At 54.0% G+C, this 27882-nt stretch overlaps 1 protein-coding gene across 3 annotated transcripts in view; it reads right to left on the bottom strand.

The window, feature by feature from the left end:
* ABCC5 (ATP binding cassette subfamily C member 5) overlaps positions 1-27882 on the bottom strand; it is a 106606-nt gene that overhangs the window by 27241 nt on the left and 51483 nt on the right. For all 3 annotated transcript variants that reach the window (XM_055129719.1, XM_055129720.1, XM_055129721.1), the window contains 13 exons: positions 27441-27548; positions 23786-24142; positions 22671-22742; positions 20007-20131; positions 17362-17434; positions 14095-14298; positions 12809-12952; positions 8601-8703; positions 4531-4715; positions 3388-3534; positions 3114-3243; positions 766-919; positions 557-685 (listed from right to left, as the gene is read on the bottom strand). In XM_055129719.1, coding sequence (XP_054985694.1) covers positions 557-685; positions 766-919; positions 3114-3243; positions 3388-3534; positions 4531-4715; positions 8601-8703; positions 12809-12952; positions 14095-14298; positions 17362-17434; positions 20007-20131; positions 22671-22742; positions 23786-24142; positions 27441-27548 — 1931 coding nt within the window. The remainder of the gene's footprint in view (positions 1-556; positions 686-765; positions 920-3113; positions 3244-3387; positions 3535-4530; positions 4716-8600; positions 8704-12808; positions 12953-14094; positions 14299-17361; positions 17435-20006; positions 20132-22670; positions 22743-23785; positions 24143-27440; positions 27549-27882) is intronic.

The raw sequence follows: 27882 nt of genomic DNA, 5'->3' as shown, positions 1-27882 counted from the left end.
CAGCAGGGTCACCCCGACGTACCTGGGAGCCAGCAGGGATACAGTTGGTGGTGTTGGGGGCGCAATATGGTGCCCAGGATTGAACTGAGGGCCTCTGCATGGCAGGCAATGCATAAAGCATTCCAGAATTTGGAGCCATTTTTCCCAGCCCCAACGCAGGTTCTTTTTGGGTTACATTTTGGGGGTCATACAGGGAAGGTTTTGGCCAGGGGATCAGGACTGCTCCTGGCTCTGTGCTTAGAGAGATCATTCCTGGTAAGGCTCGGGGTACCAGATGGGGAAACTGAGGTTGAACCTGGGTCAGCTGCAGACAAGGCAAGCACCTTCCCTGTTATCCTACCTCTCCAACCCCTTAAGCAAGTACCTTTTATTTCTCTATTAAACTTCCTTACAAAAACTTTTCCCCTATGCAAATGACAAGTAACTTTCAAGCCAAGACTGTCTGATCACGAGTACTCCGAGTCATGTGCTGCATCATGCCCAGCTCTGCTCTGAGAGACTCTTGACGCCAGCACGTCGGGTCCCCTCTGACGCCCCGGCCCCCGCCCACACTGACCTGTGCAGAAATTCCTGCCCTTTGTTGTAGGCGTGGATGGTGGCCAGCCCCTGGATGCTGGACGTGATGTGGGAGAGGAAGGGAGACTGCGTAATGTTGTCTAGACGCTTCAGCTCTCGGATCAGCACCCTGGGGAGAAGGCACGGGCGGTCAGGGCGACGGGGCGGCCAGCATCCCTGCCCGGGAAGCCAGCAGCCCTTCCCGTTTACCTGGAGACAACGTGCAGCACTGCAAAGAGGATGACGAGGGGCCCCACGGCCACGAGGAACCAAGGGAACACGCCCCCGATCATGCCCACGCAGAAGAAGACCAGAAAGACATTCTGGATGAACATCTCGGCCTGGAAGGGCAGGCGCACGTCCACTGGGGGAGCAGCAAAGGGACAAGTGTCAGGACCCCGGGACCCGCAAACACAGAAAACCCCCAGAAAGGGGTTCCGTAAAATTCCACTTGGCAATCTTATTCTTTTTTTTTTTTTTTTTTTGCTTTTTGGGTCACACCCGGCAATGCTCAGGGGTTACTCCTGGCTCATGCACTCAGGAATTACTCCTGGTGGTGCTTGGGGGACCATATGGGATGCTGGGAATCGAACCCGGGTAGGCCACCTGCAAGGCAAATGCCCTACCCACTGTGCTATCGCTCCAGCCCCCTGATGTAATCTTTTAAACAGCCCGAGCAGGGTGCGAGATAGTACAGTGGGAAGGGCACGTGCATTGCGCATAGCTGACCCAGGCTGGCTCCCTGGCTCCCCGTATGCTCCCCGGAGCCCCACCAAGGAGTGATGCCTGAGTGCAGAGCTCGGAGTAAGCCCCGAGCACAAAGACAAACAACAGTAACAATAAAACAGTCCGAGCAAAGAAAAAAATCTAGAAACCCTGTCATTCTATTTTCTCTGGCCCCAAGGAAATATAAGTGATCTTTCTCGTGCCCTGTTTTGCTTCATGTGTGGCACAAACCCTTTAAACATGCCTTCTCTTTGCAAAGGAAGATGAGCATTTTGTAAAATAGCTGGAAAACAGAGCTCCAAATAGGAAAAGAAATATAAATCTAAAGATTTATTTTCCTTATCAGTACCAATTCCAATAGCAAGATCAACACCAATAAATTGGCACTAAAATTTAAGAACTCTTTCAGGGGTGGGTAAGCTCTACGAGTCTTGTGTGTGGGAGTCCCTGGGTTAAATTCCCAGCACCTAAAAAAGACTGATGTCTTTATGGAAAAATTTAAACATACACAAAAGCTAAAAGCATACAGGACCCTCCATCATGTGACTAACTCCTGGCTCTGCACTCAGGGGCCGCTACTGGGTTGGCCTCAGTCTGAGCAAGAGCTCTACCCACTGTACTATCTCTCTGTAGTACCACACTGTCACACTGTCATCCCGTTGTTCATTGATTTGCTCGAGCGGGCACCAGTAATGTCTCCATTGTGAGACTTGTTACTGTTTTTGGCATATCGAATATGCCACAGGTAGCTTGCCAGGCTCTGCCAACTGTCTCTCTAGTAATCAACATTTCTTTTTTTAAATCTCCAAGGGGCTCTCCTCTCCTCCCTCCTGATTTTGGGGGGCGGGGGGGGGGGAAATGCTATTTACTTTCTTGGTTTGGAAGCTACACTCACTGCGCTGAGGGAACTGTGTAGTGCTGGTGATTGAACCTGCGCCTCCTGTAAGCCAAACACAGCCCCTCTCCCCAGCCCTTACCTACTGTTTGCTTTGCTCACTTTGGGGCCACACCTGGTGGTGCTCAGGGGCCCACGTGTGGTGCCAGGGATGGACTCAGCCATGAAGCAGGCATGTGCCTTCCCTCCAGTACTATCCGTCCCCTTGACTATTTTCCTGCAAATCTCAGATAATGACATCATCACAGTTCTGATCCCTTGGAGGCCCTGGCCATGACTTTACTCTGGCCTGTTAACGTCTGAAAACCAACTCAGGTGGGGCAGGAGTTAGAGATAACAGCTCTGGGATCCAAAGGCTCTGGGCTCACGTCCCAGCTGTTAGCTAACATCTGTGTGGCCTTGGACTGTTCATTCAGCCTTTCTAGACTTCAGCGTCCCCGTATGCCATGTGTGCAACCACCCCTGAGTGTTTCATTCAGCGGGAGACGGAGCCCGGCCAACACACGGCGGTTACCCAGGATGCCTCAATAAATGCCAAGGCAGTAGGAAGTACTTCAACCCCGGTTGCTAATCCAGGCCCTGCAGCTTCCAGCAAAACTGTCAGAAGCTGGAGGCGACCAAGGACCAGCTTGCTGCCCGCAAGCTAAGTACATGTTTTGGAACCTCAGCTACCGCTGTCCGAAAGTCGTTATGCCCCTGAACTCATTTTCGGGTGAAGACTAAACAGAGGAGAGGTGGAAAAGTCCAGTGCGTCCCAAGCCCCGATGCCAGCTGTAACGAGGAGGAGAGGCCTAAACAGCACCGTTCCCCGAGGGCAAGCCCCCCCGCCCCCCGCAGCCGCTGTGCCCTGGGAATCGAAGGCGGGACAGATGGAGCAGCTGGACGGAGGCCCGGACTCCCGGGCAGCAGCAGAGGAGGAGGAGGCAGTGAGCTGTACCTTCGTCCATGTCTTTGGAAAACCTGTTGAGAATCCTCCCCGTGGGGGTCGTGTCGAAAAACTTCATGGGGCTTCTCAGGATCCTCCAGAAAAGCTCATCGTGGAGCCTGGAGGAGGCTCTCAGGGTGCCCTACAGCGCAGAGCACAAGGCGTCAGACGGAGGCCGGGGCTCAGCCGGGGAGGAGCGGGCCGGGGGCATTGGCGAAGCACAGGAAGTGCAGGTCATTCGGGCTCAGGCCGCCGTGAGGGGAGCGGAGGGGGGCCCCACACCTACCTTGACAAACACCACCCCTCGGACAGCTTTCAGGACCAGCATGACCACCATGGACAGCGCATAGATGCTGATGTAGTAGTGCAGGTGAGGGTTGTCCTTCATGCTGTTGCTCACGATGGTCCTGTTGCCCTCGGTCACCGTGGTGTTCTGTGGGGGACAAGACCGTCAGGACAGACGCCTCGGCAGGGCGAGAAAATGGCTAAGCCCTGGCAGGCGTGGCCCCACACCCCCTGCTCGCTTCTTTGGCGGATACCCGGCCATGCTCAGGGCTCACCCCTGGTGGGCTCAGGGGACCATGTGGCACCCAGCCTACCCGCAGGGCGGCGGCTCCAGCCCCTCTCTCTTCTGGTGGATGCAGCACAGGCCGAGTGACCTCCACTGCTGCCCGACTCAGCTGGGGCGACTCTCGGAGCCGACCTCGGGGACTCATGTGTCCTTTGCCTTTCTTCTCTTCTGTGTGTATGCGGGCTGTGTGGAGTATGTGTGTGTGGGTGGCATGTATACTGTATAGTGTGGCATATGTGTGCATGGTGTGTGTGATATATCATGTGTGGTGCACGTGTTGGTGCGTTACATGTATATAATATGTGGTATGCTGTGTAATATGTGTATGGTATTAAGTGTGGTATGTGCATACCAAGTGTGTGTGGTAATTGTGTGGTGTATATGTGCTATGTGTGTAGGTGTGCTATGTGCTATGAGGTGTGTATGTGGTGTGTGTATATGGTGTGTGTAGTATGTGTGAGGTGTGTAGGATATGTGTGTGATGTATGCAGTATGTGTATGGTATGTGTGAGCTATATGTATGGGGTGTGTAGTGTGTGCATGTGTGAGTTATGTGGGGTGTGTGTGCTGTATATGTGATATTGTGTGCTATGTGTGTGGGGGTGTTTGGGTGTGTGTGTGCGTGTGTGTGTGTGTGTGTGCGTGTGTGTGTGTGTGTGTGTGTGTGTGTGTGGTATATGTGTATGGTGTGTGTGTGTGTGTGCGCGCGCGCGCATGGTGGCAGGAATCAGACCAGCGCCTCACAGGCACAGGCCTGCAGTCTATCACTGTACCACATCTCATTCTCTTTCTCATTCGGGGATCCTTGTTCCTTGAGAAGCCGCGGTCAGACCGTCACCCCTTCACGAGGACTCTTACCCCACTCCCTTGCTTGATCCAGTAACTCAGCCACCAGGTGCTGAAGGCTGTGCTGCCAACATTCAGCATGAAGAGGGAGAGAATGAACAGGAATGCCAGGGGGCCCCCCGCGGCCTGGATGTAGACCCCATACACTGACCAGGGCAGGGAGCCCTGCCCCTTCTCTTCCGCTTGCACGAGCTGCCCTGAAGGAAAACCAAAGAACATGAATTCGAAGAGAGAAGCTACTTTTCCAAAACTAAGTTGCCTCGGGAGTAGCAGAGAGTCACAGGCTTCTCCACAGGCACAGTTAGGACCCCCTGCCACGGCCCGGGGGCTGCTTCTGGCTCTGTGCTCAGGACTGACCCCTCACATGTGCCACCTGGGGTTGGAAACGGGCCACAGCCTGCATGGCCAAGTCAAGCAAGGCAAGTGCCTGACGTCCGGAGCTCTCCCCCAGCCCCGAGACTACCCTACCAGAAGAACCTGTGCCTGTTTCAAATCTACTAAACACCAATGATGAACCAGGCCCGGGAAGAGGCCTGAAGGGGTCGGGAGAGTGAAGGGCAGGTCCCTTCCTGCCCTGGAGAACTGGACGAGGACATTTCCGGTCTGGCAGGATGGACAGATCAATCAGCAGGTGAGAATAATGGCAAACAGACCGTGCAGTGCACCCAGAAACCAGGCCAGGAGAGATGGAACATTGTGTGTCCCGAAGGAGGGGCACAGCGGCACGGCTGACCCATGTACTGTGGTTAGAGGAGAAAGGCTTTCGAACTTTGGCCTCAAGATAAAAACCTCGCCCAAAAGGCCAGGTAGAGAGAAATGAGGAAGCAGGCAGGAAGCAAAGGTCAGGATATATTAGGGACATTGAAGGGAGGCGGATGGAGAGATCTAAACCACAGAGCCATCAACACTGGGACCCAAACCACTGTGATTCAATTTAAAATGTGCCTGTTGAGGACACAGGCAGGGGAGGGGGGGAATGAAAGGGAACCTGGGGACAGGTGAAAGGAAGCTGACACTGGTAGTGGGACTGGTGCTGAAACACTGTGTGAATCTCGACTATGAATAAACACATCTTTAATTCATGGGGAAATGTATTTGGAAAACAAATACCTAATTGGAGAAATAAAGCAACTTTCAAAGTCCTGCTCAGGCCTGTCATTCCTCTTGCATCCAGATCAAGAACTCACTAGCTGAGAAATCTCCCTGCTGGCCAGACCAGTGAGCTATGGAGCCAGCAGCCCCTTCCTGCATACCACACTCCGAGACTAATAATTCTACTCAGTGCCCTGTCGGGGAACAGATGAGCAAGTGGGGTTTTGCAAACGGGAGACCCCTGCAAGGCTTCAGGTTGGAAAGCAAGTTGACTACTCCATCTTTTCTGTTTATTTATTTTGTTTGTTTCTGGGGGGGCCACACCTGGTGATGTTCAGGGCTTAATCCTGACTCTGCACTCAGGAATCACTCCTGGCGGTGCTCAGGGGGACTCAATGGGATTGAACCTGATTCAGTCATGGGAAGGCAAGAGCCCTCACTGCTGTACGATTGCTCTGGATCCTGTTCTCCTGTCTTGAACCAGATCTTCCAGCTGGTCAGCCGACTGAGAGAGCTAGAAGAAGCTGCTGCTCTGCTCTGGTCAGAGATGCTCAGGCCCAGAGCCAGGGTCCAGGCAATGAGGACAAGCCATGAGGAGGCAAACGCGAGACCACAGAGTGAGTGTCTGGCTCGAGGAGGAGAGACAGACTCAGGGAGAGCTCCAGAGGGTCTCTCTGCAATGCTAGGTGATACCGGACATTCTGCTGACGTGAGGACGGAGAGGAAGAGCCAGGCCGGAAGCTCCTGTCTCTCTCGGTGCTGCTACAGTGTTCGGGGGCCACACAGGGCTGGGGACTGAACTCAGAGTAGTACACACACAAGGCACGTGTTGATCAATGAGCCACACCCTGGGCACACCCCGTGCTCCCTATCACACAGACAGTCTAGTCTGGCTCTCCTATAATGCACCACTCATGAAGCCTTATATACACAATGTTCCAGTTGATCGCAATGTTCCAGTTGGCAGCATTGACAAGAACAAACGCTCCCTAATGATACTGAATTGTTTTACTGTTTTCTTGATTGTAGGCCACACTGGTGGCACTGGGGCTTACTCCTGGTGGGGCAAAGGGAGCCATATCGGATGCCAGGGATTGAACCCAGGCTGGCTGCATGCACTGTCCTATCTATCACTCTTGCCTTCGACACTGAATTGTTGCATTACCCACAGCAATAAGGGATTAGGGGGGCTGGAGCAATAGCACAGTGGGTAGGGTGTTTGCCTTGCACGCCGCCAACCCGGGTTCGATTCCCAGCATCCTTTAGGGTTCCCTGAGCACCGCTGGGAGTAATTCCTGAGTGCAGAGCCAGGAGTAAAGTAACTCTTGTACATCACCGGGCTTGACCCAAAAAGCAAAAAAAGGAAGGGACTAGCAGTCTTTTGTGCTGTGTGCGTGCATGTATAAAGATAGTTTCTGTAAAACCGAATTCAAATTTCCCATTTGGTATGTGTGCAGGTGTGCAAGATATTTCCAATGATATCTGACCAATCTCATATTTGGGCTGTGTGTGTATATGGATGAACATCTCATAACTGCTGTGGCTGGAAAATCAGGTCAATTCTAACAACAAATCCACAAATGCCACAAGAGAAATAAGAACACTGGGGGACAGCTCTAAGGACCGGCGCACGCGCCGAGTGCAGGGGTCCTAGCTCTAAGTCTCTCACTGCATCCCCTTCCCTCAATCCCGAAAAAGAACCAAAAAGTGAAAACAGCCCATCTGAAAAACTGTTTTTTTGTGTGTGGGGGGAGGGGTCAGGCCACTCCTAGTGGTACTTGAAAAAAAAAAACAACCCAACAATGTCAGGGGTTGAGCCTAGGGCACGCAAAGCCGGCGCTCCAGCCCTCTGACTTAAGGCTCAGTTCCATTTCCAGAGCCCGGGAAAGCCAGGCAAGGTCCTGAATTCCAAACATCAAGAGATGAGGTGACTCAACAAAAAGAGTGCTTCTGAGATAGGGCTGCATTCCGGACTTTTTTTTTTTAAATTAAACTTAACAGGAGCTTAAAATTCTCAAGGTGAAAATACTTCTTAGGATATTGCGGAATAGCTTTTCTAACTGCCAAGATTCGTTTCAGCTGATAAGATAAATAGGCTGAAAAACAGGACCGGAGGCGCCACGCGGGGAATGTCAAGGAAGAAAACTCCTGGTCTGGCTGCAACCACGGGGGACAATCAGCGATCAGTGCAGGGGACCTGGGTTCTAATAGGGCCAGGGGTGTGTGCTCGCCGAGTGAGTCACAGGCAGGAAGGGGAGAGGTACCTTCAGGCACCCTCGCATTTTCCTTACTCAGGATGACTCAGCCCAGGTTTGCCGTCATGCTTCGGAAGGGCAAGCTTGCATCTAGAGGACATTCTTATTGCCGGACCAAACTGGAAGGCGCCTCTTGGCCTCCCTAAACTACACGAGAATTTGTTCTGGGGCAGGAGAGATACAGCCCAGGCAGGGTACAGGGAGGGCGCTTGCTTTGCATGCGGTCCACCTGGGTTTGATCCTCAGCTCCCCTGAGCCCTCTGGGAGTAATTCCTGAGTGCAGGGCCAGAGGTAAGACCTGAGGATAGCCAGCTGCGGCCCCAAAGCTAAAACCAAACCAAACACCCCCACCCCCATCACTGTCATCCCGTTGCTCATCGATTTGTTTGAGCAGGCACCAGTAACGTCTCTCATTGAGAGACTTGTTACTGTTTTGGGCATATCCAATACAAACGGGTAGCTTGCCAGGCTCTGTCGGGCTCTCCGAGAGGGGCGGAGGAATCGAACTTGGGTCGGCCGCGTGAAAGGCGAACGCCCAACTGCTGTGCTATCGCTCCAGCCCCCACCCCCATAATTTTTTTTCAATTAAAAGAATGGAATTTGTCATTATAAATATGAGGTCAGGTATGCTGTATAACAAACAGGCAATGCTACCCAACACCACGAAACAAGACCATGTGGCATGATTTCTCATCAACCCACGACAGGTCTAAAACCTCACAGCTCGGCCATTACCTTCCTCTGGCTTCGCTGCCTTCTCCTTCTTCACTGATCCGGGTTTAGGACCTTTGTCTTGTGGTTTCTTCTGGGAACTATTGGTTTCCTTTTTTGAATTAATCTAGTATTGAAGAGAAAATGATCAATGTTCGAGAGGCTGACCAAGGCGATCATTTCAAAACAGACACAGATATCACCTCAGCAACACAGCTCCAACGAGTAGCGCGTTATCCTGGACGATTACATAACCTCGACTGAAAAAGGATTTCTCTGGCCAAACTCTCCGCGCTGGAGAACTGTCCGTCCAACTGCTCTGACGGAGGGGTACATCCACCTTCTTCACAGGGCCTCCTGCTCTCAGTTCCTCTACTTCCTTTGTGAGATCTGGACTCCTCCCTGTTACTCCGTTAAGGTGGTTCTCCCTGAGGTCATGAGAGACACCTAAGAGGTGACGAGAGACCTAACGTCCAAACGCAGGGGTCTTGGTGCTGTTCTCAATTACGTCAGGGCAGGTCACAATGGGTCCTGGTCTCTCAGGGCCCCTCACACGAAGCCCAATCACAGCTCGAGCATCTCCCCATGTTGCCACAGGGGGGCGCGCTAGCCTCGGAGGCTGCTTGGGACGGTCTGTGAGAGTGTTCTCAGGGTTATCTGCCATGCCTCACACCACACCGGGACTCCCCCCTTTCTGGACCTGTGTCCACACTGTTTCTTCACTTGGAAAGTCCCTCTTGACCAACTCAGTCACAGTTGTTCCCTTTCGGAGGGATTCAAATCTCACCACATTCCTGAGGGAAGTTGGATTCCTTGAGGGCTTCCCCAAGTGGGCAATACCATCCTCGGGGGTAGGGGAGGCTGAAACAATCATGGTGGATGCTGGGGTGTGTGTGTGTGTGTGTGTGTGTGTGTGTGTGTGTGTGTGTGTGTGAGAGAGAGAGAGAGAGAGAGAGAGAGAGATGTGGGTACACTTTCTGTTTGTTTGCTAGAAGGCGGTGCACTTTCAAGGGTGGTAGGTGCTAGGTGATTGTTTTCTGAAAAGGTCAAATAAATCTGGGAATCTCTGATCTAAGCTCTCTGCTCACTCCTTTCCCCCTCAGGGCTCTGTCAGTATCCCCTCAGGGTCTGTGGTGACAGGGAAGTGAGGGAACAGCCTGGGGATGAAAACAGAGGGTGTGGGGCTTCCTCCTGGCTTCAGTCAGCCAGGCCAGAGAGGATTTCTCCCTCCTGGCAGTCTGTGACAGGGCTTATCAACATTCTCCGCCTGGATCCTGAGATCAGGCACTTCTGAAGGCTGTCTTTCCCAAGTTCCTCTCCTTTTTTTTTTTTTTAATCTGGAATTCTTTATGACATTTCGTTCTCAATCATTGCCTCATGTCCCTAGTTTGCTGTCCAACAGGATGTTTTAAATTGGAAAAAAAAATAGCAGAAAATAATATAAAAGTGGGTGCTGGAATATTATTTGATTGAAACCTAATCACAAACAACTTTATATCTGTTTATCTCACTGTGATTCAATAAAAAAATAAAAAGAAAATAAGAAAAAATGTTTTAAAAAAATGTAGTGCAGCGTGTATAAGACAAGGGTTCTAGGGCCGGAGAAAAAGGTCACCAGGTTGGACACATGTCTGGCATGCCAGAGGCCTGGGTTTGAACCCTGGCCTGACCTATACTAGCTCTCCAGAATCTGAAAGACTTTGGGTTTTGGGCCTACAACTAACCTGTGTCAGGGATTATGCCTGTTTCATGGGGTACTCAGGGGGACATATGAGGTACAGGAGATCCATCCAGGGTTAGCTGGGTGCATATAAGTGGCTTAACCCCTGTACTGCCTACCCACCCTCCAACAGTCTTTAGTTCCTTGCACCTTTCATGTTTTGGTTTTTCTCCTGAACTAATTTATCCCTCCCTATCTATAGGGATGCACGTATGACCTGATGAACTGAAGTGTTGAGAGAGAGAGAGAGAGAGAGAGAGAGAGTCTGTGTGCGTGTGTGAGAGTGTGTGTGTGCGAGAGTGTGTGTGTGAGAGTGTGTGTGAGAGAGTGTGTGTGAGAGTGTGTGTGTGTGAGTGTGTGTGTGTTTGTGAGCGAGAGATAGTGTGTGTGTGAGTGTGTGTGAGAGAGTGTGTGTGTGAGAGTGTGTATGTGTGTGTGAAAGAGAGTGTGTATGTGTGTGTATGTGAAGAGAGAGACAGAGAGAGAGAGTGTGTGTGTGTGTGAGAGAGAGAGAGAGAGAGCGCTCAGAAATGCAAACCTGCAGCAGCGGTCTCCCCAGAAGCTACAGAAGACACTGGGCTGTGGGAGTCACCCTGAGGGCCTCGTGCATGCAAGGCAAATAAACGCTCCTGTCCTTTCCACTCTCTGCGGGTCCTCACTGAACTCTACTGAAGCAAGGTCGGGGGCAGGGGAGAGAGCTAAGGGATAAGCACAGGATTTGCATAGAGAGGCCCAGGTTTGATCCCTGGCACCACCTGGCGTCCTGGTTTCCAGGTGTGGCATAGGAACAAAAACTAGTAAGCGAATTCGGGAGGCGAGCGCTGCCCCGGCAAGCACAGAAGCAAACTACAGGCCCCACAGCCTCTGCCAAGGGCGCTGCCCCGCTTGCGAACCAGGGAGGGAGCACCCCCCTTCCGCCCCGCAGCGGTGAGGCGCGGCCTTGCGAGTCCCCGAGGCGGGGGGGCGCCCATGGGTCTCACCATGAACGCACTCTCCAAACTGCCCTCTGCTTGTTCATTTGTTTCCGAATCACCCCGATTTGCTGTTGGGGTAAATGACTGCTCTGGGTTGAGGTCACTTTTTGAAGAGATCTGAAAACACGTGGGTCGCGCACGATTAGTCTGAACCGGAAACCAAAAGCCATGAAACCCCGAACTGCAGTCAGACTCCCGGAGAGGGTTCCAAGAGCTCTCGGCCGTCAGCCCCGAGGCCTGCAGTGACCCGCGGTAAGCAGCAGTCCCTTTTGTCTCTCAAAGCTCCCTCCGCTTTCTTTCCTTCTTTCTTGGCTCTCATTCATTCATTCATTCACTCATTCATTCTTGATTCCCTGTGGGGCTAACCGGGGTCAGATATTCTTGGTCATAGACTCAAACATTCTCCTGTGGGAGCTCACAGGGGTGACACCTGGCCCACAGTGTCACACTCCCACCTCTCTCTCTCTCTCTCTCTCTCTTTCTCTCTCTCTCTGTGTCTCTCTCTCACACTCCCACCTCTCTCTCTCACACACACACTCCCACCCCTCTCTCTCCTCTCTCTCTCTCTTTTGCTTTTTGCTCGGGGGTTACTCCTGGCTCTGCACTCAGGAATTACTCCTGGCGGTGCTCAGGGAACCATATGGGATACTGGGAATCGAACCCGGGTCGGCCGCATGCAAGGCAAACACCCTACCCACTGTTCTATCACTCCAGCACTCCCCCCTCTTTTGTGCTTGTTTATGGGGGCCTCGCCTGGTGGTACTCCGGGGACCCCATGATGCTAAGGATCAAACCCGGGACTCTTGCATGCTAAGCCAACTCCGTGGCCTTTCCCAGGAGACCCCACTCTGCCGCAGCACTGGGGGATCCAAGTCAGGAGCTGACGCTCGCCAGGCAAGTGCTTCTTCACTCAGCCACCGAGGCACCTCCCAGCTTTGCACCCTGCCCGCCTGTCTCCTAGCACCCCCGGGTGGGAACCCAGCAGAGGGCGGAAGGAAAGCCACGCCCTGAGTGAGCCTGCCTGGGTGGGGGCTCAGGGCGGCTGGGGGAAGCCCATCCACAGCTGAGGGAGCACAGGAAGGTCCGGCCGACCGTGAGCGCAAGTGCACGCCTGTCCCGGGCTCCTGTCTGCTTCCTTGGCGGGAACAGTGAGGGACAGTCCCACTCTGCACACAGCTCAGCTGAAAGGACGCGGCGGGATAAAGCACCCGCTCCGGAAGCCGGGAGGGCAGCTGCCAGGTCAGCGGGTGCCAGGCTCAGTTTTCAAATGGGCGCTGTTTTCTCTCTCTTCCCGGGCGCCTCATCCACTTGTGAATGAGAGGATGATGCTCCCTAGGTCTCAGCCAGGACCCCTGGGTCCCGGCGCGCCTCCTGGCTGCCACCTGAGGACTCAGCCCGGCCTCTGCCCTGCACGCGGCTCTCCCAGAGTGGCCCAGGAGGGGGGACCCCAGGAAACAGAAGGCCCACCGAGAAGCCTTGAGCAAGTGAGTTCACGGCGCTCCCACGGCTCCAGGCGGACACCCATCGGCAGGTCTCACCTCAACGGGGGGCGTCTCTCCCAGCAGCAGGTTGTTGAAAATGGTGGCGTAGTCTCCGTTCAGGTGCATCAGTTCCTCGTGGGTGCCTCTCTCGGTAATGCAGCCCTCCTTCATGAAGATCACTTCATCACAGTCCGCCAGGTACTGCGACAGACAGAGGCAGCGAGAACAGAGCTGGGGGGGTTGTGTGAGCACATTCCAACGCCAACCCGGGCACTGTCCCTCGGGGCCTCACAAGCACAGGGTCGTGGCTGCCCTGGGCTCATCGACTGGCACTTCCCCCGTCTCCTTTTTCAGCAATCGTCTTTGTAACCAAGGAACACGGGTACTAAACTTTTTTTTTCCTTTAAATGAGAGCAACTGCCCATGGAACAGACCATGTAGAGTGAATGCATCGTGTTTTGTTTTCGTAACGCAGCGGAGAAACCACCAGATGGGACGTGGCTTGGCATGGCAGCCTTTCCCCTTTCTTGCAAAAACGGAATCGTGATTTCTCGAAGGGGGCGCTCCCACCTTTGCCCAAAGGCTCTGGGAGTCATGATTCTCCCAGGAACGTTTGGCACTGATGGGGTTCTTTTCACTCAAGGCAACTGGGGCGGGGGCCATCCCATCCCAGGGGATGCTGGGACCCTGGGGTGGGGGTAGGAATAGCCTCAGGGGCAATTGGGGTACACTTTGTTTGCTTAAAAGTCGATTTCCCAGCAAAGGGGAGTAGGGTGCAACAAGCCTTTTTTCCATTTTTTTTTTTTTTTGCAAAGAGCTGATCAGGCCAAATACGGCAGGAGTAGCAGCTGGCGGCCCCCAGACCACAGAGATCACCCAAGATCACCCGAGACGTGTTCAAAGAGCAGCTCCCCCGAGCTACAGGGAATCTGCTGGGATTTTCCACTTGGGCACACTCCGTCATACCCTTCCGCTGCGCTCACACAGGATTACAGGCTTTTGGTGGCAGAACAGTGTGTGATGGGGGGAGGGAGGGGGGAGGTGATGTGAGCCCCTCAAGTTTGAGGGCATCTGCTGAGCAGATGGGAGCCTCCCTGAACTGCATTCCAAAGTGGCTGCTTGTCACAACACGACAGAGGGAGAAGAGCTTGTTTTCCCTAAACAGTTCCCACTCGCGGGGCGCTTTTCACACAGGCTTCCCGAGCCATCCCCTACCCTCTCCACCTGCTGATGTTTAAGCTGAAACGAACGTGAGAAGATAAAACACCCCAACTTCAGGAAGCCAGAGGCACCCAGGCAGGTCCAGCTGGCACCTCCCGAGCCCGGGCACAGAAGCGCCGTACCTGTAACTGGTGGGTGACGAACAGAACCGTCTTGGTCTTGAGGTGCTTCTGGATAGCACTGTTGAAGATGTGGTTGCCCACGTGGGCGTCTAAGGCACTAAGGGGGTCGTCCAGGATGTAGATGTCCCGGTCGCTGTACAGGGCCCGGGCAAGGCTGATCCTCTGGCGCTGCCCTCCACTCAGGTTGGCACCGCGCTCGCCAATCTGTAGCCCCAGGAAGCACAGCAAAACCTCCGGTTCACGTCCAGGGTCACGTTCAGCGGTCGCCTCGCTGCCCTCTGGACCCAAACCAGTTCCTGCTCATCAGCTGCCCACCTGCTACACTGGTCTCTAGGGGCCTCCAGCTCCCTCACTGGAACCAGGGGGGGTCATCCAGAAGGCTCCCTTGTCCACAAACACCTGGTCACTCGAGCCTTCATCCAGCCTTGCCACTTCCCACCAGACTCCCCAATCCACTCCCACTTCTCACAGGCAGAAGCACTTTTTTTTTTTTTTGGCTTTTTGGGTCACACCCAGCGATGCACAGGGGTTACTCCTGGCTCTGCACTCAGGAATTAGCCCTGGTAGTGCTCAGGGGACCATATGGGATGCTGGGAATAGAACCCGGGTTGGCCGCATGCAAGGCAAACACCCTCCCCGTTGTGCTATCGCTCCAACCCCTGGTTTGTTTTTTTGGGGGGCCACACCTGGCAATGCTCAGGGGTTGCTCCTGGCTCTGTACTCAGGAATTACTCCTGGCCAGTGCTCAGGGACTGAGTATGGGATGCTGAGGATTAAACCCAGGTCAGCTGTGTGCAAGGCAAATGCCCTGCCCGCTGTGTTATCACTCTAGCCCCAGAAAAACCTTTCTAAAAGACAAAGCCTAGCTCCAAGGGGCTCCAATGAGTGCCATGCATGTGCTAGACCTCAAGTCTGAGCTCTGGTTCCCCCTTCGCCCCCCAGCACTGCTGAGGGTAGACCCAGGGCTCTCTAGCGCTACTGAGCCCCAGCACCACTATACCAATGGGCTCAAAAGCATTTGCCCCCAAAGACAAAGCTGACTGTGGCCACTGATTGCTTCAATGCCTATTCCAGTGTCCACTGCAGTGTTATCTATAAGGGCCAACTCGGGCCGGGAGAGAGCTCCAAGGGTCAGTGCACACCATTTGCAGGAGAGGGTCAGGCTTGCTGTGTCCACACCAGCCCCCAAAGCACCCACTGGGAATAGCCTCAGGGCATTGCTGGGGAAGGTACCAAACTAACCCATCAAATGGGGGCCAAAGGAAGAGCACAGCAGGGGAGGTGCTGGCCTGGCACGCAGCTGACCTGGGTTCAACCCCTGAACACCCCAAAAAGTCACTTTGGCCCCACCAGGAGTAATCCCTGAGCACAGAGCCAGGAATAAGCCCTGAGCACAGCTGGGTGTGGGCCCCAAACCAAATTTAAATAAAATATGGAAACTAATGGGCCCACAGACAGGTGACTGGATAAAGATACAGTCCATTTAGGAAATACCATTCATGGCAGACAATATTCCCCAGACTCTCTACTTTTGGGCATTATGGCTTGCAGCACAAACACTGAGAGGTCATCATGTTTGGTCCATTATCTACTTTCGGCACACAGCTCCCATCCCGACTGATTCCTCCAGCCATCATTTTCTTAGTGATCCCTTCTCTATTCCATCTGCCTTCTTCTCTCTGCTCATGAAGCAGTCTTCCAGCTATGGGGCAACCCCCTGGCCCTTGTATCTACCTTCCTTGGAAGTCAGCCTCATGTGATGTTATCTCACAGTGATTCAATAAAATAAATATTTTTTAAAAAATTAAGAAAAGAAAATACCATTCAGCTGAAAACCCAGAGGGCGCTTTGCCACTCTCAGCAAACACAAAGAAACCTGAGTGGATTTTGTGCTGTTGACGAAGTCAAAAGGAAAAAGACCAGTATTGGGAGGGTTTCACCCACATAAGCAATCGAAGGATAGGAAACTATGGGGTCAAGTTAAGCAAAACGAAGTCAGAGGGATGATAAATACCGCTGTCAGAGTCCAAGGGTTTATTTTCTTTAGACTCCGTATGTTCCCCGGCTTTGTTTCTTTATACGCCACGTGTGAGTGAAATCATATGGCATGTATCTGTGTTCTGCTCCAATGTGTCTGGGGGGAGGCCTGAAATTTTGCCTTTCTACTTAGTCCCAAGTGCAGCTGGTGCTGCTCCCGTGCTGCTGGTCATCAGCCATCTGAGAAGCCTTCCCGGGTTTGTCAGAGCAGCCGAGAGGGAGCTGTCTGGACGGAGCACCAGCCCAGCAGCCTGCGTCCACAGGGGCCGAGAGTCAGCACTGTCCTGGGTGCCAGAAGCAGGCAGGGAAGACAGACAGACGGACTGGAGCTCAGGCCTCTGTCCTGATAAAGCAGGGGTCTCTACAGATTGAGTTTTTCTCTCCCCCCCCTTTTTTTTCTTTTTGGGTCACACCCGGCAATGCTCAGGGGTTCCTCCTGGCTCTGCACTCAAGAATGACTCTTGGCGGTGCTTGGGGGACTGTATGGGATGCTGGGAATTGAACCTGGGTTGGCCACGTGCAAGGCAAACTCCCTACACGTTGTGCTATCACTCCAGCCCCTCTCTCTCCTTTTTTTATCCTCCCAGGCCACACTTGGCAGTGTAGCGGGGCTGCTCCTTGCTCTGTGCTCAGGGTTTGTTCCTGGCAGTGCTCGGGGACCATGCAGAGCTGGAGATCAACGCTGCCTGCACGGCAAGTGCAACCCTCTGAGTTTCCTCGGCAGACTGTGTCTGGGTATGAGTTGGCAGAATGAAGAAGTTTAATGTGCATATACTTGGCCTGTCTGTTGGTCTGGTCATTTTTTGGGGGGGGCACACCTGGTATTGCTTGGGGCTTACTCCTGCTCTGCGATTATGGATCACTCCTGGCGATTGAAGTCGGAGGCCTACATGGGATGGCAGGGACCGAACTCCAGGGATGGGACTCAGGTTGGCCACATGCAAGGCAAGCGCCCTCCCCGCTGTTCTACTGCTCTGGCTCCATGGACTCGTGGTTTTAACTACAAACGTGCATGGCACACGACTGTGAGCTGACGGCCACATTTCTCTTTCAGAGACACATGACAGGGTCACAATATTGGCTCACTGAGTTGGAGCGAATGCCGGCACAGAGAACCAGAACCCAACCAAATCAAACCCACATGACACAGAGGTGGTTCCAGCCCGCCCCTACCACCCGTCTCCCGGCACCCTGTCTGCAAAGCACAGGGGTCCCCGGAGAAGCCCGCACCTCAGTCAGGTCGCTGTGGGGCAGGATGGCCAGGTCAGGCCTCAGGCAGCAGCTGTTCAGCACGGAGTTGTACCTGGGGACACAGATAGCACAGCTTAGGGACACAGAGAACACAGCTCAGGGGACACAGAGACACAGCTCAGGGGACACAGAGAACACAGCTCAGGGACACAGATAATACAGCTCAGGGACACAGAGAACACAGCTCAGGGACACAGAGAGCACAGCTCAGGGACACAGAGAACACAGCTCAGAGACACAGAGAACACAGCTCAGGGGACACAGAGAACACAGCTCAGGGACACAGAGAGCACAGCTCAGGGACACAGATAATACAGCTCAGGGACACAGAGAGCACAGCTCAGAGACACCGAGAACACAGCTCAGGGACACAGAGAACACAGCTCAGGGGACACAGAGACACAGCTCAGGGACACAGATAATACAGCTCAGGGACACAGAACACAGAGAACACAGCTTAGGGACACAGAGAACACAGCTCAGGGACACAGAGAACACAGCTCAGGGACACAGAGAGCACAGCTCAGGGACACAGAGAGCACAGCTCAGGGACACAGATAATACAGCTCAGGGACACAGAGAACACAGCTCAGAGACACCGAGAACACAGCTCAGGGACACAGAGAACACAGCTCAGGGGACACAGAGACACAGCTCAGGGACACAGATAATACAGCTCAGGGACACAGAACACAGAGACACAGCTCAGGGACACAGATAATACAGCTCAGGGACACAGAACACAGAGAACACAGCTTAGGGACACAGAGAACACAGCTCAGGGACACAGAGAACACAGCTCAGGGACACAGAGAGCACAGCTCAGGGACACAGAGAGCACAGCTCAGGGACACAGAGAACACAGCTCAGGGACACAGAACACAGAGAACACAGCTTAGGGACAGAGAGCACAGCTCAGGGACACAGAGAACACAGCTCAGGGACACAGAGAGCACAGCTCAGGGACACAGAGAACACAGCTCAGGGACACAGAGAACACAGCTCAGGGGACACAGAGACACAGCTCAGGGGACACAGAGAACACAGCTCAGGGACACAGAGAACACAGCTCAGGGACACAGAGAACACAGCTCAGGGACACAGAGAACACAGCTCAGAGACACCGAGAACACAGCTCAGGGACACAGAGAACACAGCTCAGGGACACAGAGAACACAGCTCAGGGACACCGAGAACACAGCTCAGGGACACAGAGAACACAGCTCAGGGACACAGAGAGTACAGCTCAGGGACACAGAGAGCACAGCTCAGGGACACAGAGAACACGGCTCAGGGGACACAGAGAACACAGCTCAGGGACACAGAGAGTACAGCTCAGGAACACAGAGAACACAGCTCAGGGACACAGAGAGCACAGCTCAGGGACACAGAGAACACAGCTCAGGGACACAGAGAGCACAGCTCAGGGACACAGAGAACACAGCTCAGGGACACAGAGAGCACAGCTCAGGGACACAGAGAGCACAGCTCAGGGACACAGAGAGCACAGCTCAGGGACACAGAGAGCACAGCTCAGGGACACAGAGAGCACAGCTCAGGGACACAGAGAACACAGCTCAGGGACACAGAGAGCACAGCTCAGGGACACAGAGAACACAGCTCAGGGACACAGAGAGCACAGCTCAGGGACACAGAGAGCACAGCTCAGGGACACAGAGAACACAGCTCAGGGACACAGAACACAGAGAACACAGCTTAGGGACAGAGAGCACAGCTCAGGGACACAGAGAACACAGCTCAGGGACACAGAGAACACAGCTCAGGGACACAGAGAGCACAGCTCAGGGACACAGAGAGCACAGCTCAGGGACACAGAGAACACAGCTCAGGGACACAGAACACAGAGAACACAGCTTAGGGACAGAGAGCACAGCTCAGGGACACAGAGAACACAGCTCAGGGACACAGAGAGCACAGCTCAGGGACACAGAGAACACAGCTCAGGGACACAGAGAACACAGCTCAGGGGACACAGAGACACAGCTCAGGGGACACAGAGAACACAGCTCAGGGACACAGAGAACACAGCTCAGGGACACAGAGAACACAGCTCAGGGACACAGAGAACACAGCTCAGAGACACCGAGAACACAGCTCAGGGACACAGAGAACACAGCTCAGGGACACAGAGAACACAGCTCAGGGACACCGAGAACACAGCTCAGGGACACAGAGAACACAGCTCAGGGACACAGAGAGTACAGCTCAGGGACACAGAGAGCACAGCTCAGGGACACAGAGAACACGGCTCAGGGGACACAGAGAACACAGCTCAGGGACACAGAGAGTACAGCTCAGGAACACAGAGAACACAGCTCAGGGACACAGAGAGCACAGCTCAGGGACACAGAGAACACAGCTCAGGGACACAGAGAGCACAGCTCAGGGACACAGAGAACACGGCTCAGGGGACAAAGAGAGCACAGCTCAGGGACACAGAGAGCACAGCTCAGGGGACACAGAGAGCACAGCTCAGGGACACAGAGAGCACAGCTCAGGGACACAGAGAACACAGCTCAGGGCCTATGGGAGCAGAAAGCCCGAGGCCTGGCCAGGCACGGGCCAGGGCGGAAAGCGGATGGGAAGCCAAACCGATTCCTTGCCTCTCCTCGTCATACTCCTTCCCGAAGAGGATGTTGTCCCTTAGTGTGGCATTGAGGATCCAGGCCTGCTGGGCCACGTAGGCGAAGGTGCCGTTGACCGCGATGCTGCCCTCGAGGAGCGTCATCTGGGGAGACAGACACCGTGCAGTGGCAGCCACGCCCAGAGGGCGCCCACCCCACGCACCCCCCACGGCCCATAGCCGCGCCGAAAGCTCTATGACTCCACTGGGGTGTTTTCTGGATCCCAATCCAGACCCCAGCCCCCCACACCTTTATTCCAGAGACAGCGACCAAGGCCAAGAAAGCCAACCAGGTGGGGGCGGGGACAGGCCAGCCCAGCACGTGATCAACTTGTTATTCAGTAGCCCACGCCACCCTTCCACCCTAATTACAAACCTTAATCACCGTGAGATACAGTTACAAAGTTGTCCATGACTGGGTTTCAAACATACAATGTTTCAACACCCCTCCCTTAACCAGTGTACACTTCACCCCCCCCCCATCAATGTCCCCAGTTCCTGCCAGCACCCCCCCCATAGTGGCACGCCCCCCTCCTCTTCCTTCCCTCCCCCCACCCCCCTTGGGACACTGTGGTTTGCAATACAGATGCTGAAAGGTCATCATGTATATTCCTTTCAGCACTCACTCTCTGTCCAGAAAGATCACTTCCAACTATCATAGCCATAGCGGTCCCTTCTTTATTCTTACTGCTCCCCCCCTCCACCCCGAAACTTGGTGGCAAGTTTCCAACTGTCGACCATTCCTTCTGACCCTTTTTAATTAAAGGAAGGATAAGGAGCAAGGCCCTCTCGGGATTTCCCTGGGGAGGATGTTGCCAGGATTTAGAGCTACTTCCTCCCTCAAAATGAGGGCAGGCCAACTGGCAGAATTAATCCACACAGCTGGCTAGACCCAGCTGCTTCTGTGTAATGAGGACCAAAGAGGGAAAAAAATTCCAGTTGGACATGAACCAGAAGAGAGACAGGGGACCGGAGAGATAGGATGGAGAGTAAGGAGCTTGTCTTGCAAGCAATGACCCTGGTTCGATCCCCGGCATCACACGCTCTCCTGAGCACTGCCCAGGAATGATCCCTGCACACAGAGGCAGGAATAAGCCCTGAGCTGCTGCCCCCACAAATTCCCGCCCTCTCCCAAAAGAGGGGCGAGGGGTCGGGGGCATGATGAGTTCTAAGCTGCTTTTTGTCTCAGTGACTGATGCGGAGGGACTAATCCCTTCTACGCTCTGGAACAGCTCCGTTAGCCAGTCCGGGGTGATACCCAGCCAAGCCTGTCTTCTCCAGCTCTGGGCCACAAGCCCAGCAACCTGCAAATGGGGAGGTGGGCGGCTCTGAGGGGAGTCCCCTGGGAGCCCAGCTCTGCTGGTGGTGACACACACACTGCAGACCCCCAGAGCTGAACTCCCAGGTGGGGGCTTCCCAGCCTCATATGCCTGTCACCGAGGGCCGAAGGACGGACCCAGAAGCAAACACTCAAGAGTCTGCAGCTCACTGTCACTGTGTGCCGGGCTGCTGGCAGCCCCTTAGCCGTGGCCCGCTTCTGTCTCCCCACTTCCCTCACTGTCCCTCAGGTCTGGCCACTAATGACAAGTCACATTGAAGGGACTTTTCTTTTCCTGTTTTTTTTTTTTGGGGGGGGTGAAGGGGTAGGGATGGGGGGTTGGGGCCACACCCAGCAGTGTTCAGGTCTTACTCCTTTCTCTGCACTCAGGAATCACTCCTGGTGGTGCTCAGGGGACCATAGGGGATGCCAGGGATGAAACCTGGGCCACCAGCGAGCAAGTCAAGTGCCCAACCCACAGTACTATTGCTCCAGGCTCACTTTCTTATCTTTGGTCTTTCTGTTTGCTTATTTATTTTTGTGTGTCTGTCTGTGTGTGAGTGTGTGTCTGTCTCTGCGTGTGGATGACTGTGTGTCTGTCTCTGTGTGTGTGAGTCTGTGTGTATGACTGTGTCTGTGTGTGTGTCTGTGTGTGTCTGTCTCTGTGAGTCTGTGTGTATCTATCTCTGTGTGTATGACAGTGTGTGTGTTGTCTGTCTCTGTGTGTGAGTCTCTGTGTGTGTGTCTGTCTCTGTGTGTGTGAGTCTGTGTGTGTCTGTCTCTATATGTGAGTCTGTGTGTATCTATCTCTGTGTGTGTATGAAAGTGTCTGTCTCTGTGTGTGAGTCTGTGTGTGTCTGTCTTTGTGTGTGAGTCTGTGAGTGTCTGTCTCTGTGTGTGAGTCTGTGTGTGTCTGTCTCTGTGTGTGAGTCTGTGAGTGTCTGTCTCTGTGTGTGTGAGTCTGTGAGTGTCTGTCTCTGTGTGTGAGTCTGTGTGTGTCTGTCTGTGTGTGTGAGTCTGTGTGTGTCTGTCTTTGTGTGTGAGTCTTTGTGTGTCTCTGTGTGTGTGTATGACTGTGTGTGTTGGTCTCCGTGTGTGTATGTGTCTATGTGTGTCTGTCTCTATGTGTGCTGCAATGGACATCCCAGGTGTCCACTTGGTCCTGAGAAGGACTCTGAGGGCGTGTGTGCTGGGAGTCAAGGCATGACACAGACCCAGGCTGAAATCTGCTTCCAGGTTCTCCTGGTTCATTTTGTCTTCTTGAGAGTTCTGAGTGGAAGACAGACAGAGCAGCCGAGACCGACAGGGATGGCCACAAAAGCTTACCTGGCCCAAGATGGCTGAGATCAGAGAGGTCTTGCCACTCCCTACACTGCCACAGATGCCAACCAGCTTCCCCTGGACAAAGCAGAGAGGGAGAAGGTCACGGTGGGCACAGCCACAGGGCCTGAGGGCTCCGGATGGTCGAACGCCAAGTTCACTGTTGCCCACCACCATGGGAAGTGCTGTCCAGGCGACCCTGGAGGTCACTGAGCTCCGTCTCTCCCTGTCAGTCCCTACTCTGGAGGGTCTGTGGGGAGGTTCTGAGGCGACAGCCTTGTAGAAGACCATGCCACACACCGGCGACCACCACACCCTCCTGAGAATGGCTAGTGGCTCCTTTCTGTGCTGGTCAGCTGAGCTTGGGGATTATTTATTTCAGTTGCTGTTTTGGGACAGAGGGCAGGATGCTTGAAGCCTATTTCACTGTGACCCCCTGAGGTTTAGAAAATACTTTGAACAGAAAATATGTGCTCAGTTGCTTTGTCTTTCTTACTTACAAAATGTTTCTGAGAATCTGAGGAATATTTTATACCATCAGTCTGCATAGACACCAAATGCCGAGCCTGCAGCTCAGGCAGCATGATCAGTTCTTCAAGGAGAGCGTTAACAGGCTTCAAAAGCAAATGATTTTTATTTTATTTTACGTTGGTTTTAGGGTCATAATCAGCGGTACTCAGGACTTACTCCTGACTCTGTGCTCAGGGTTCATTCCTGGTGGGACTGGGGGGGGGGGTCACATGGGATGCCAGGGATTGAACCCAGGTCAGGTCAGCTGTGTGCCATGTGAATGTCTTCCCTGCTGTGCTAGTGCTCTGGCTCCAACAAATGGTTTTCATTTTTTAATTAATACATTTTTGTTTTTGCATCACACCCAGCAATGCAAAAATCACTCCCAGCTTTGCACTCCTCAGGAATTACTCCTGGCGGTGCTCAGGGTACCCCATGGGATGTCGGATTGAACCTGGGCCGGCCGCGTGCGAGACAAATGCCCTGCCCACTCTACTCTGCTCCCACCCAGCTGCACTTGAGTTCCGGGTCATGCCCAGCCACAGAGGACAGAGCTGCTGGGGGCAGGTCAGGGGCAGGCGGCTGGTGGGGGCGGGGAGCCTCGGGGTTACCTCTTCAACTGCCAGGTCGATGCCGTACAGCGTCCTTTGCAGGCGGAGGCTCCCCGGGGGCGCGTGCTTGCCCCCTTCCTCCTCGGGGCTGGGCCGCTCGTCGATGTCCAGCAGGAGGTGGCCCTTCTGCTCCGCCAGCACCTCCTGGTGCCCAGTGTGCTGCCGCTGCCGCCCCTGGTCTCTCTTGCCCCGGGCCGCCCTCTTGTCTTTTTTCATTTTTGGGGTCAGCTTGGGCGAGTTCTGGATACTGGCGTGGGAGGAGTCCCAGGCCAGCGTGGCATTTGTCATCTCTATCTTGACGTGAGGGCTGGCTGGCTTTTTCTTTATCATGTGAACCTCTTCCATTAGAAACAAACTCTGATAGGAGTTGTGAGAGAGGTGCAAAGATGAGACACGGCATCAGGACCAGGGACACAAGCCTAGGGCGCACACTCACGGAGCAAAACACATCAGGCTATACAGTGGAAGGCAGCTGAAGGGCAAAAGGGAGCTCATTAGTGTGGCCCAGTCTCGGGCCCCTGGGGGGATCATGGGAAGGGAGGGACCCTCTCGCTCAGGGCAGGAACAGGGGTCTGGTGTCGGGCTCAACACCCTGCACAACCTCAACTGCCTTGAACTTTTCCCTGGCCCAAACCAAGCCGTCTTCCATCCCCTGCTTTCACCAGAAATTGCTGAGTCACGCCTAGGAGTTGCTAAGTCATACTTAAACGATGCTGAGTCATGCCTAGGAGTTGCTGAGTCACGGAAGAAAAGAGAGGGAAAGTTCAAAGGACATCTGGTCTCTTACACAGGCCCCCATCACTGTTTCCTACCGAATCTAAACCCGTCTGGGCATTGCCTTCCTTCAGCCCTTGCTTGCCACAAGGCTGGGGCGGGGGAGGGCGGAGGCTGAATCTGTGTCTTCCAACTTCTGATGCGAAGCTTGTGAGGATTCCAACGGCCAGAGGCTTGGTCGTTCATGGAGGAGCGGGGACTTCCACTCAATGTCATGCTTGGGAGAGAGAGACAGGCTGTTCCCACTTCCTCTCGGGGGGGGGGGCCCCCCCGAGTTAGGGGAAGGAGAAGCTTGGCTGAAGAGGTGGGGAAGGAGTTTCTGAAAGGTGGTCTGAACGAGTGAGCCCGCTAAACCACGTTCACAATTTATGCGGGCTGTGAAAACATGAAGCCAGCAGCCGCTACAGGCTACCATCCATTGGATTCCCAGGGGGAGAAAAATACATTTATACAAAAAAAAAAAAAAAATCAAACAAATCAAGACCTGGAGATACAGTGTGGGGTTAAGGTGCCTGCAGCTGACCCCCGTTTGCTTCTCCACACCCCATGGTTCCCCGAGCAACACGGGGGGCCACCGGTCATCCCCGAAGGGCCGCAGAAGCACCAAATTCTCACGCCTTCACAGAGAACTGCTGCCCAGGGGTCTGAGAAAAGCTGGACAGAGACCCCAGGTCTCCTGAGCTCCCTTGGGAGAAGGCCCCCGCCCAAAGCCAGTTAACATGTGCGAAAGTCATTAGAGAGAGCGAACATTTGGGCTCCGGGCTCAGCTCAGTGATGAGGGCACCCAGGTGTGGCCCCACCGCAGACGGCCCACCACAGAGCGGCCCCCGCTCCTCTCATTTCTCTGCGGGCCCTCAGGGGACCCCCTCAGTCACTCTGGCGCCGAGTCTTCCTACGAGTGTCATAGTTCACTGTGTCTGTCATTGTTTCTTGTTTGTTTTTAAGCTTTAGGGCCACACTCGGTGGTGCTCAGGAGGCCACTCGGGGTCCCGGCGATCAAGCTTGGCTTGCCCACGGGTAAGGCGAGCGCCCCACCCGCTGTGCCAGTGCTCCGGCCCCACCATTAAGGCTTGAATTTAGATAGATGATCTTCACTTGCTCGGCCCTGGTTTCATCCCTGCTTTCCACTAACAGCTGTTGGCTGCGTCTTCTGCATCTTCCTGGGAGGCTCGGGGAAGAACAGAACCCGTGCCACGCTCTGAGGAGCTTGGCCGCCCGCAGAACTCCTGCGACGTCACTCTCCTCCAGGTTCCTCAGGCCTCAGTGAACTCCTGAACAAGAAGCTCTGGCCTGGCCGCCTTCCCCTCCACTCAGGGCCCTGCAGCCCCTCCTTCCTGCCTAGAGGGGGCCCGCTCTGGGTACCCTCTGGCCGGACTGTAGACTGTAGAGAAGAACACCCTGTAGCCACCCGATTTCCCCTCGAGGCCCTGACCAACGAGACAAGACCCCACTCTCTCTGACTGGAAGATCCAGGCAGAACATGGGCCTGTGACCCCCTGGGGGTAGGGCGGGGAGCAAGGTAGGTTCTGTCCCAACAACTCAGAAGCTTCCTGAAGAGAAAGAGCTATTTCATGAAAAGCCACCTGCTGGCCTCAAATCCTCCTAAGCAAGCAAAGGGCAGCCGGCCCAGGAGGGAAAACAAGTCTGAACGGCAAACTCCCACTCCTTCATCCGAAAAGAAAGGCCACCACATTCAAGGGCTCGAGGAAGAGGCGGGCGACGCCTGGCGGCATCAATGTTTGCCTCCGTGACTGAGCCAGGAAAGACAAAGCAGCTCTGCTTTTAATCAGCCCGGGGCTCTCCTCTGGACAACAAAGTTATCAACGTGTAAACACAGTCTGTCTCCTCAGCTTCCGAGATGGTGGTTTAACTCCTCCAACGCCTACTAGCCCTGGCTCAGCGCCACCCGTACTGGCCAGGAAGTACCAGCAGGGAGGAAGGAGGAGTCTAGCCCACACGGGGGTGCTCCTAGGGGGGCTGTTCCCAGGGATGAAGCACCTTCCTGTACCGATCTCTCCTGTCTTACACGGGCCCAGAGGTGCAAACAGTCAAGCCTGATAACCCAGGCACCTGTGAGAATGCCTGATGCATCTCCACCTTGTTCGGCAGGAGCCAGACTTAGGACTTCCCCAAGGTCACTGCAGGTCTGCCCCTGAAGGGACATGTCACAGGGCAGGGAAAAGGAAGTATCCAACAGGGTCCAGCACATGGATCAGTTACAATGACAAGTGTGTTTCAGCAAGGGCTGGGGGACCCTCAGCCCCACACAGGCAAGGCATGAATTTTCCCTCTGAGCTACATGCCCGGTGGCAGTGAATTTGGTAATGGCAGGTGGCAGGACGGGGTGGTGAGACAGTCATCAATGGTTCTGATCTTGTAGGTCTAAGCCCTTCTAGGGCGCAGTGAGGCAAAGCTCTAGAGCTATGTCAGGTCCAGGCGAAAGGGACACACTCTCGAGAGAAGCTGCTCTAGAGCTATGTCAGGTCCAGGCGAAAGGGACACACTCTCGAGAGAAGCTGCTCTAGAGCTATGTCAGGTCCAGACGAAAGGGACACACTCTGGAGAGAAGCTGAAATGCTGGCAGCACAAAATCAGGGAATTCAAACTCCTCTCCTGCCTCTTTCATTTTTCTTTTTTTTTTTTTCCAGTTGGGCCACACCCAGTAAACAAACTCGGGGAAGAAGTTCTTATGGGATGCTAGGGTTCAAACCCGAGTCGGTCACAAGCAAGGCAATGCCCAACCCGCTAAATTATCACTCTGGCTCCTCTCCTGCCTCCTTCTGACCAATGCTGGCCTCGTGTGGCCTGCTGGAATAAAGGCAACGATGACTTTGGCCTGGGAAACCTTCCTGGCCTGGGAGTGGGGCCGGGAGCCACTTACCTTAAACCTGTCAACAGCAACGGATGCTTCCGAGAGGGATTTCACCGAGAATGGAGTGACTTTCAGAGCAAAAGTCATGGAATTGAAGACGGTCACCACTGTGAAGGCCTGTAGAACATAAAGAGACAGAAAAAAGGAGCTGATAGAGAAGGTGTCAGGGAAAGATGGCAGAGCCCATGTTAGCCCTTCTAGTTATCTCTTATGTTATGGGCTTTTGTGTTAGATTTAACTAAAGGGAAAAAGAGGATGCGGTTTTTATTCTTTGAAAGTTTAGAAACTGTGGGGCGGGAGTGATAATATAGTGGGTAGGGAACTTGCCTTGTGTGTAGCCCACCTGGGTTTGATTCTTGGCAGCCCATGTGGACCCTGAGCCTAACAGGTGTGATTCTGAGCACAGAGCCAGGAATAAGCCCTGAGCATAACTCAAGATGAACACCCCTGC

This window comes from Sorex araneus, chromosome 2 (genome assembly GCF_027595985.1).
Source record: "Sorex araneus isolate mSorAra2 chromosome 2, mSorAra2.pri, whole genome shotgun sequence".
NCBI classification, from domain to species: domain Eukaryota; kingdom Metazoa; phylum Chordata; class Mammalia; order Eulipotyphla; family Soricidae; genus Sorex; species Sorex araneus.
The sequence above is the reverse complement of the archived record's forward strand: the minus strand, read 5'-3'. Positions and strand labels throughout refer to the sequence as shown.